The sequence below is a fragment of the Austrofundulus limnaeus genome, unplaced genomic scaffold (assembly GCF_001266775.1).
Source record: "Austrofundulus limnaeus strain Quisiro unplaced genomic scaffold, Austrofundulus_limnaeus-1.0 Scaffold53, whole genome shotgun sequence".
Taxonomy (NCBI): domain Eukaryota; kingdom Metazoa; phylum Chordata; class Actinopteri; order Cyprinodontiformes; family Rivulidae; genus Austrofundulus; species Austrofundulus limnaeus.
This window is the reverse complement of record NW_013952455.1, coordinates 2,506,889-2,518,073: the sequence shown is the minus strand read 5'-3', so window position 1 is coordinate 2,518,073 and position 11,185 is coordinate 2,506,889. Positions and strand designations below refer to the sequence as shown.

Here is an 11,185-nt window from a genome sequence, read left to right as displayed (position 1 = left end):
TGTTCGTACGAACCCTTTGTACGAACAAAAGTAAGAGAAATTTAGGATAAGAATACGAACATGTTCTTGCATGAGGCCCATTGTGAGTAAATATTAGAACTGAGTATTGATGGCTGAATCTGAGCAGATTAGACCGGCAACTGCTGCCGTCAGAGCTGAGGTAGGGTTGCCAACTGTCCCACTAGGGCTGGGCGGTATGACCTCAAATTCTTATCACGATATAAATTGAATTTCTTCATGGTAACGGTATATATTGCGGTAGAAAATTATCATAAAAAGCAAAGATAACATAATTTTTAGAGCATTTTTTTTTTCAGAAAATTGTAATCATAATCAAACCCAGTATTTTTGCTGTAATGCAAATGAACATAACAGAAGTACAAAAGAATGTTTTTTTTACATATTGCAAAATGGTTTCAACAACAAGCAAAAACATTTCTCAAATTTTAAACAATATCAAAATAAAGTGGATGTTATAAACAGTACTTCAAGAAAAATTAGTCATTGAGACATAAAAAATTCAGTGTTGCCTAAAATGTTATAGTGTGACAGGACCTTAAGCTGCACATAGTCCTGTCATAAAACAATTTCAAATAACTAGAATATAAGTGTGGTGAAGCCAAATAAATGTAACATCTGCCTCCCTTCTGCCTGCTGAACTAACCCGCTGCTGCTCTGCTGTGCGCTCATCTTTATCATCTTCATAGTTTTCATCGTCAGAGCTGAAGCCAACTGTTACATTAGTAAGATGGATTTATGACTGAATGAACGTCCATGTCTTTTTTTATCATCTTTGTGGGTAACAATACATAAAAAACAAGTTTTTTTCTCCGACAACTTGGGTGTGAAAAAACTAAGGTTGTTAAAGCTTCGCTCTGCGCGACGTGCTGCAGGAGATTGATCTGAAGGGAATGATCCCGACGTAAATTTTCTACAGCAGGAGGGAGAAATTTTGAGAATTTATTCTCGCTATAGGTGTTTTAAAACACTGTATTTCTTCATTTATTTTCAGAATATTTTGAACTCCTCCTGCTCAGTTGTCTCTGCACTCGCAGCCCTGTTAACACAGGTGCGATGAAGTAACTGACAATAGGACGGTAGAGGGTAAATTTCTACCGTAGGCCAACTTCATATTGTTTCTACTGTCCCCTATTACCTGGTATGTTGCAAAGTTCAAGCTAAATTGAAGTTTCCCGTATGGGACTCTTTCTCCCGACTGCAGTCTGCTATCAGAGTCGTCATGATTAAGCAGACAGATAGGTATTTGACTAGCACCTCAAGCTGATGGAGTTCCCCAATGGACRATACTGAAATGGCCAAATGCAATGACCATATGAAACACTGAGGGCATTGAAATAACCAGCGTACTTGCACTACTCCCTTAAGGTGTCCTGTGACAGTAACAGACAGGCAGCTTTACTTCATTCATTTACTGAACTTTACCATGAGATATAGGATATTTTTAGGATGGTGGGTGAGCATATTTTTATAATAAAAGAATATGATAAACCTAAAAGTTGCTACAAATATATTATCAAACTGTTTAACGGCACATTTGGCCTAACCGTTAAAAATATGGATAAAATATAAAATAGGAACCATAAAAAAACATAAAGCATACAGATTTTTCTCTATTTGAATTTTTGGAGGAAAAAAATGGCAATGTATCACTTTTTTCACAGTGATTAGGTGTGGGAATCTTTTACTCTCTCACAATTTGATTCGATTCTGATTTTTGGGGCCACGATTGGATTCAAAATCGATTTTTCATTTAAAGCTGATAATGTGMGCCCATTTGTTGTGTTCCCAGACTGCTTCAGCTTCATTTTGCAAACCTTACACACCTTGCTTATGTCAAACTCGGACTCATTCAGTGAAAAACAAAAATGAGCCCAAATATTTGCATTCAATGAAGACAGGGGWCAACTGAATCTCTCTTTCCTCCAGTTTGGTAGTTTCCTCTTCATTTTGGTGCTTTCTGCACATTCATATRTTCCAGAAGCAGCTGCGTGATTACATCAGCACATGCCATGGAGTTACAAAATGGAGGCTGACAGCCATTGGATTTRCTTTATTTTTTATTTMTAAAAATCTTTTTTGGGACATTTTAAATGGATTCTGAATCTTTGTAAATGAGAATCACGATTCTGATGTAAAACGATTTTTTGGTGCACCCCTACATGACATCATATCATATCACCAAATTCTTGCGTATACACAGCCCTAATCTAACAAAAAGAGAAAGTACTGGATTTAAACRCTAACAGTTCAGTCCAACCCCGTCCATCGTGTCATTTGATATAATCTACCTTTGACCCTCAAAGTAACAAAGAAAAGAAAAGACAAAATCTCAGAGGAGTAAAATGAGCTGCACTGGACCTGCTCTGTGTTTTTAATCTGAAACACTCAGCTGCTTGTTATTTAGTTTCAGGTCTGTTTGACCAACAGTTAGATGTCACTGGATTAAGTTTCCAAATGATGCTAAATCACTCCCTTGGTAAAAAAAAAAATCAACATTTTAAAGTCATTTGTTATCATAAAACGAAGCTGGAAAATAGTCATTTAGATCAGTCTGATAAAGTGAAGACACACTTATTGTTTGGATGGTGATTTCACTTGTTGGAACTTGTAAAATGGCTGTGACAAACGGGGCTATTACAACAATACTTGTCCAACCCGTCAACTCTACACGCTCTATCACAGTTGACACTGTTTTGCCCAGGCAACGTTGGAGCCTCAGGAGTCACTTCCTTCAGACTAAATGAGGACACAAGTTAAGTAATAGTCATAAAAATTTCCAGAAGGAATACATATCGCCAACTGCTTTTCCTGACAGTTTTAGACTAAAATCATCTTATGATGTTTTAGCTGTTTTAGTTACATCTTGTAATTGATCTCATGATATTGCAAGATTTTGCAAAAATGCTCAAAGTTTATGTTGGGGATAACTCTCAGCTACTGCCACAGCAAAGTCACTCAAAACCTGCATTAGAGTTTTAGCTGCTTATGAGTTGGTTAACGTCARTTAGCTGTGGTAACCATTTTGAACTGTTCAGTTAGACCCAATCACTTTAAGTTTCAATAAAATCAGTCCAGTGGTTCATATTTGCTAATAGACAAACAGGGTTGAGTCTAACAGCTAATGCAAAAGTTTTAAGTAGCAATCTTGCTAACAGGGAACAGCTGTAGACGTTTTCCCAGAGACTACATCCTGTGCATTTCATTAAAACCTGTCCACAGGTTCATGAAATATTTTAACACTCCACACACACAAAATTATCGTTTAACCTTTGACATGTCACAGCTCCRATATTTCCAAGTATTTACTGTCATTTTAACTCAGACTGAAGCATCTTTTTTGTGATTTCGGCATTCTAAAACATACAGAATGCCTGTCTTTTCCGTCCTCAGGTTTATTCTGACTCCATCCCGTCCCACAGAGCACGCACTGTATATTCTCTCTCTGCACCATCTCACCCACTCTCCTTGGCTGGGGCTGTGTTAGAGTGGGAGCGGGAACAGATTATGCCTGCGAGGCTGCTAACTGTGCCTCTTCCTGTGCAGACACACCCAGCGTGCGACAGCTGAAACATTTGACAGCAAGGGTGGCAATTAGGAGACGTGCTCTAACAGATGTATTCACACGGAGATGTCAGTTTTCAAAGGCATTAGCAGATGGAAGAAGGAGAAATAAGCTCTAATGTGAGAGGATGCCACTTTTTAGAACATCTAATAGTAAAAACCTAGCATTACATAACCGATTGCACAGCTTCATCTCATCCATGAAGGTCCTGAGAGCCTTCAGCCGTACTCCTATGGTTCACCCAAACTGCAGAATCTTTTACTACATTTTAAAGCTCATCCCTCAAAATGACCATCCAGGCCCCAGTATTAAAACTAAGACCTCTTGAGTCATTTTCAGCAAARGGCAGCAGGAGGGTTAACAGCAGTACTGCAGTTAAATTGTCTTTTATTGTAGGGTGTCCTTGAGTGTTGTAAAGAAGGCCATAAATAAAATGTAAAAGTTGCATAATTAGCAACAGTAGCTGCCATTTTACCTCCTAATGGGAGCCACAAGAACATCCTACTTGTCTGACCTTTTGGGTAATCTAGCAAAAGGCAATGACAATCATTTAGAGACTATCTCCCAGTGAATTCTAAAGGAATTAACAAGCAATTATAAAGGAAGGAAATACTCAACCATTGGCACAGAGTGCCCCAATTATTTAAGCACTCTGTGAGCAATCTGAAGAGGTTCCTGTACAGAAGAGAACTCTTTTACTAGAAGTCACAAAGGTTAGAGAACCAGAGGAGTTTCAAAATTACTGCTCTTGTCTGCTTTATAATTACAGGTGGAAAGAATCACTGGCAAACAACTGGGCTTTCTCTTCTGGTCCAAAACCAACGCACACACACACACAGATTGCACATGCACAGAGAAAATACAGGTCACAGTTGCTTTTCCAGCTCTAAGGCAACAGTCCTTCATGGAGATGTAGCAAACTGACAGCACAACCACACAACTTACTGACGTCTCTGCACAAATAGCTCACAATTTYATCAACCAGACTAACTCAAAAACATTTTATTTAAACACATCCCAGTTTTATCTCTTCCAGAGAAAACTCAAACATGAACTGTAACATGCAGAGGAAATTAAAGCCATATTTTCATTAATTATCAAGGTGGAAAGAGGTGGTGGAACTGGGAATGCAAACATAATCAAGCAGCTTATGATGAACTACAACTTTATTTATATTAAAAACAAAGTGCTGACATGGCGCCAAACAACGACAAAAACCTGAACACAAAAACAGAATAACATGACGTTTAAAGGGGAAACCGAGTGGGTGGGATCGAAGCAACAGAAGAAAATCAAACACAGGCAACCCTGATAGGTAAAAATATATAAAATAATCATAAAATCCTTCCATTTAAACAAAAGCCTATTAAATAATTAATAATACACAAATCATGATAGAAACAGCTCTAAATGTTGGAATTATGGGCGGCCATTTTGATGAAATCCCATCAATATGGTCAGCCACATGAAGGCAAAATGGAGATAATGGTTTTGCCCATGTGACGAGGTACACTTCGCTGCAGCATGCAGCTCGGGGCGGTGACAGACCTTTCCGTCAGTCCCATACCTTATATGGAAATGGGAGTATTGCATTCCGGAAATGAAGGYTGCTCCTTAAAGACGCGGGATTAAGAGAGCAAAGGAAGAAGAAAGGAAGAAGTTAGAGAGTTTCTTCTACTCACGTTGAAGTACTCAGAGCATTATTTATTAATTTCTTTTATCCACCTCCCCAAACACAGACCCTCAGGTTAACCTCACAGATTTAATGCCTAAGGTTAACCTCACAGCTTTAATGCCTAAGGTTAGTTTGTTACTGTAATATAATATTAATATCCAAAAACAACAAAGAATTAATAAAGATTTGAAAATGAAAAAGGGACATACCACGTGACAGAACACGTTGTGTAGCCATTTCCTTACTGTAAATTTTTTTTCTTTTTTTTATTAAACAACAAAGAACACACAAAATGATACAATGTACAAACAATAAGGCGTATTTCAAACAAACAAACTTGCATAAAAGAGAAAAAGGATGGGTGCAAATAAAGATAAGAAATTCCTTACTGTAAAATTTGTATTKTTAATGTTGAAAGTGTTCRATAGAAAATAGTGTCACTAGCGCCCCCTTCAATTCCGGAATGCAATAGTCCCATTTCCATATAAGGTATGGGACTGACGGAAAGGTCTGTCACCGCCCCGAGCTGCATGCTGCAGCGAAGTGTACTTGCATGTGACTGCTAGGGCTGTGTATTGGCAAGAACTTGGTAATATGATACATATGACACAGGAGTCACAATACAATATATTGTGATATATTGTGATACTGTAAGCAAGCGATATATTGCAATAAATTACCATTTTTTCTAAGAAAAAAAACTCAGTATGTTTGATACACATTTTGTACTTATTTCATCCATGGTTTCAATGGGTCAAATGTGGCGGTATGGAGCACTTACATTACAGTTAATAMAGAACAGTTGGCAACCCAACACCAGCTCCGAAGGCAGAGGGTGTCGGTCTAATCCACTCAGATTCAGATATTAGTGCTAAAGTTTATTCACAATGCTAACATTTGAGCTAGCATTATACTCTCAGGCTCCTCAGGAGTGACTGCTGCCAACTAGTGGTTGGAGGCTAAACTACAACACAAAAATGAACCGCTGGTATGAAAKCTTACATTTAGAGTCTTAATTAAAAATAGGTACATTGCTTTAGAGAATCAATGCAGTATCGGGAATTTAAATACCACAATAGTTCAGCATATCGATATTTTCTTACACTCCTAATAACTGCATAGTGTGTGTTCATTTATTTTCTGTACGTTACTAGAATATATCATAAACCACTGTACAGATTTCACTCAAGGCCCTCTCTGAATACCTTAAAGGCCTCCACAGTTCACCTCATGGAGTTGCGTCTGCTCCTATAAGAAATAATCACACTCAACTGCTCTGTGAAAACTAGTAGTTGGTTTAGAGTGGCTCTTGTTCTGCACAGGTGTATTTTAGTCATTGTTTTCCCTGCACTGTGAGCTTGGACTGCTGGTCGTCGGTCACCACTGATGCTGTGACCTTTCTGTTGCAGGGCAACCTGACATTTAGACCTCCAACATTACAACAGTGCAGCTATTGTACAGTTAACACGCTCACAAGACAAACAATGGCATGGCATGTGTGGATTTCCAACAAAATTAGGATGCAACACCCAGTCCCACTGCTAGTATTTGGATTCTGGAGAATTTAAAGATGCCCTGCTCTGAATTTTTTAATACCAGGCTTGAAAGAGAGACAAATCAACAGGTATCTGCCATTGGTTCCACTGAGATMTTCCTGGACAATAAGAAGCCACAGGAGGTGTATCATTACCTAATTTCCCTCAGGGATCAAGAAAGTATTTTTGAATTGTGTATTGTATTGAATTGAATTTATGAGTAGCCACTTCTTACATCATCACACCTCAGGAATGTCCTGAGCAGCCTCAAACTCACTGTTGGGTTTTTAGAAACACTATCAAGCAGATGTGATTCAGCTGTGTTTATGGTACAAACTCACTTGTACTGTGCCTGGAAATGTTCCTGGACAAAACTGTGCTGGACCCTGGGCTGATGGGACTGGACTGGATCAGGACACAGCACATCCTCAGCTCCACTTGGACCCTGCAGCAAACAAACAAAAATAAAAAAGCATGATATACACACAGTAAGTGATTAGACTTATTTTGAATAGACGTGGAATTAACTAATAGTGATCATCTTGGGTATGATGCTTTCCATTTTGGCAACAACTCCATGTTCAAAAAAGGTGAAAAAACACCCAACAGGGCCCTGGTTTTACTCTTATCTATTCACCTGCACAACAGAGGAGGAGGCTCGCCTTGGATGAAGATAAAAGGACCAGGTGAAAAAAATGCTCTTGGATCAGACTCACAAGGTCACACAACAAATCAGTGGGACAGCAGACAACACAGGGAGGGACTGACAGACAMTGCTGCATGTCAAGGACACCGGGATGTATCTCACTTTCAAAGAGTCATGAGAAAGTTTGTTTCAGAACGTCAAATACAATCCTGAAAAATAATGACATCACATTAAAACCATTGACTTTTCACTCATTTTGGCCACAAGTCATTGTCTAAACCTTGTCGACTTTAAAAATCCTCACAGGTGACTTGTTCTGAATTAATATCTTGATGCAACAGTTTTCTTGGAACTATAGATGGTAAATCGGGTTCCCTTTATGGAACTGGGTTAATCTGAGTCAATCACTAAACTAACCCGGTTCACTTGAATAACTTGCCTCACCCTCCACAAAAAAATGTAATATTAGTTGATATGCAACATTCAGAAATGTTCATTTTACAATTTCACATGCAAATAAACACCTTGCAGATGATGGACCAAAATCTTAAAGGGGACCTAACGTGCAAAATTCACTTTTTTCAGGTTTTTTAACTTACATTTGGGTCTGTACTGCTTCAAAAAACAGTCCAAGCATCAAACAAAATGCACTCAGAGGTATTTTTATTATAAGTAAATGTATTTTTTTTGTGTCTTGAAATTAACTGTTTTCAAACACCAATGTTTTGTGACGTCACAAACCATACACCAACCCACACCAAAATGGACCCAGCCCCTCACCTGACAACCCAAGGTGGAGCTCCACCCACTTCTTCACAGGACAAAAGTTTGTTCTACTATTTTTACAACAGTCATGGAGAACAGAGATGCCTGGATTAATTTTATTTTTGATGGCAATGTTCTGGCAATATTGCCAAAAAAAGATGTAGTTTGTGTAAATAACTTCACGATGGATTACTTTGAAAACTACTACTAGCAGGATTTACCCAAGGACTTTCTACTGAAGGAAACTTCTGTCATTTTTGTTTCTCACAAATCTGCAGGTGATGGCGAAGTAAGTGATGTCTTGTGTGTTTATTATTGCTGTTTGGCATAAACATGATTWGTTATTTAGCACAAACTAATGTTAAACACGCTGCCGTGAGGAGGACAGCAGCCTCGCCTTTTGATTTGATTTGATTTATTGATTTAATAGGAAAAGATCACTAAAAATCAAGCCTGACTCAGCATAATTTCTGTTTTACAGCAGGTTCCTGTTCTGCAGGACATAAAACACTCAGAATTACAGCATCACAATCACATCATTATACACCATAGACACAAACAAGCATACCAAATTTCAGGAAGGCAGCATTTGCAAAATAGGACATCTAAATATGAGCACAACAAAAAGTGTCCAGCAGATGGCAGACAATATTCTTCTTAAAGGGCTGTAGTTTAAAAATGGACTTTATGTTTTGAGGAATGTCATTCCATGCTTTAGTATAAACATAGAAGAAAGACCTCTGGCCATAACAGTTTTTAAAAGTTGGTAATATCAGTTGTCCTTTTGTAACAGATCTGGTTGAATGACCACTTCCAGAATTTGATTTGGGCAACAATGCACAGAGAGTTCCATAATTGGCACCTTGGAAGATCTGAAAATATAAATTAATACCACTATACAAAACATAATTCTGAAAAGTCAAGGCATCAGACAATGAARGAACTGTACAGTGATGAGTCCAACCAGGAAGTTTTTTATGAATTTTTTCCTCCCGTAACGCTGGATCCTCGTGAACCGGTGACCACAGTACGGCTGCAGCTTGAGCCGCCTTTCCCTCTCCATAACCGTGTCCTCATTAAGCAACAACCGCTGTTCGGCTCCAACGCGAACTGCGTTTCCAGATGAGAAGATGAAATGAGAAGTTCAGTGTTTATTGACTAAAGTTATAAAGATTTAATTATGTAGTATTTGCAACGTGACAGTTTTTACAAGTATATTGATTAGGATGAACAGAAATACTGGTTTTTGATTATTTATTACATAATGCACCAGATTATTACACCACCACATTTTGTAATAATTGCTGCAAAATGTAATAACATTATTACATWATGTGTTGAAGACTTTTATTACATTTTGCGTCAATTATTACATTGTGAGGTTTTAGCGCGAGTTTATTACATTTTGAAGCCTGAAATTATTACATTATTACATAATGCGCTATTACAAAATGAGGTCTTACAAGCTTTAAGACCTGCAGTGTGAACGTAGCCCAGGAGCAGAGCCAGGGTGTGGCCAGGGTGTGGCCAGGGTGTGGCCAGGGGTGGCCATGGCCACCAAAGATAAATCTTTGGCCACCCCACTGGCCACCCTGCTGTACACACCCCTTCCACAGCGAAACAACCTTCAGGGGTGTAATAATCCTCCTGAACTGTTGATTACAGTGTTTAAAAGTTTGAAACATCGCCAAAAACAAAGAAGTGACAAAGAAGTGATTGTTTTCTTTATATAGAGAACAATCTGACTTATGATGACATTTTTTTTAACCATATCACAATGTCATTTTATGTTATGAAGGCTGCATGATGCTCTGCCCCTTTTGGTTATGAGTAGACCTATCAATAAAAAAAGTGAAATGCTTTAAATTAACTGTTGGTGATTATCAATATTGCATCTGTTCATTGGGTAAAGTTATTAATATTAGTTTTAAACATGCAGTTGAAGGTGATAATTATTTGGCACAGTGGCGTGTTGAAATTAAAAATAAATCAATAAACAATATACAAGTAAAAGGCACCCCTAAAGTCATTAGATATGATAAATTGTGACACATTAATTAACCTTATCTCAGCTGTAGCAGTGAGTTTAAAAACAGTATAATGAAACTAGTTTAATGAAGAATATGTCTCTGAAATTATTATTAAATTAAGTGTTTATTTATGTAGGTAAATGTATGTTAAACAACCTGGCAAAATACACCAGAATGCTGGAAATGGCATCTATTTTGTTCAAATTTTTCTGGGGGAGGACCACCAGTCCCCCCACCAGTGTGTCCCCCCACTTTTAAAATGGTTCTGACACCCATGTTTATAAGGTAGTCACTGCCTGTACAAAGACATGAGGAAATGACAAAAACACACAGTTCTGCACAAACCTTCAGGTAAGAAATTATGTACTTTTCCTGGCCACCCCGTGTGAGTAGTGGTCCCCGTATGGCCACCCCTGAGAAAAATGTCTTGCTCCGCCACTGGTGTAGCCCTAGTTTAAAACTCTAGCAGGAAAGCTGGTGGGCAATATTCCTTCCTTCAAGAAAAGCTTTATTTATATTCAACATCAACTCCATTTAACACCTWTTCAAGTGAAGAAAATCTCTTAAAACACATTTTTCAGTGTTTACATCATTAGCCTCTCTGTGCCCACATGCTTCCAGTTCAACAATAGACTGTTGTAAAAGCCAAGGACTTCAAACTGCATAATGTCCTCATATAACCTCTAATAAGCTTTCATGCCGGCCTGACCTGGCTGAAAGGAAGTGCACTCTTTGTGCTTTTCTTTTTTGTTGTTCAGTCTGTTTACTATTCCCCAGATCTCCTGGTACCGTACTGGCTGCCACTGTTCCCAAGCTGGCAGCTCGGCCAGAACCACCACTCAGTGACGAAGCTGAAAGGAAGGTTAAAGTTTCTAAGTAAGGAAGGTGTGTGTGTGTGTGTGTGTGTGTGTGTGTGTGTGTGTGTGTGTGTGTGTGTGTGTGTGTGTGTGT

General features: G+C 38.4%; 1 protein-coding gene across 1 annotated transcript in view; it reads right to left on the bottom strand.

Moving 5' to 3' along the window:
- Positions 1 to 11,185, bottom strand: part of usp43b (ubiquitin specific peptidase 43b) — a gene marked incomplete at its 3' end in the record, with an annotated part of 80,486 nt that overhangs the window by 30,892 nt on the left and 38,409 nt on the right. The window contains 1 exon segment of the mRNA XM_014008917.1: positions 7,135 to 7,238. Coding sequence (XP_013864371.1) covers positions 7,135 to 7,238 — 104 coding nt within the window.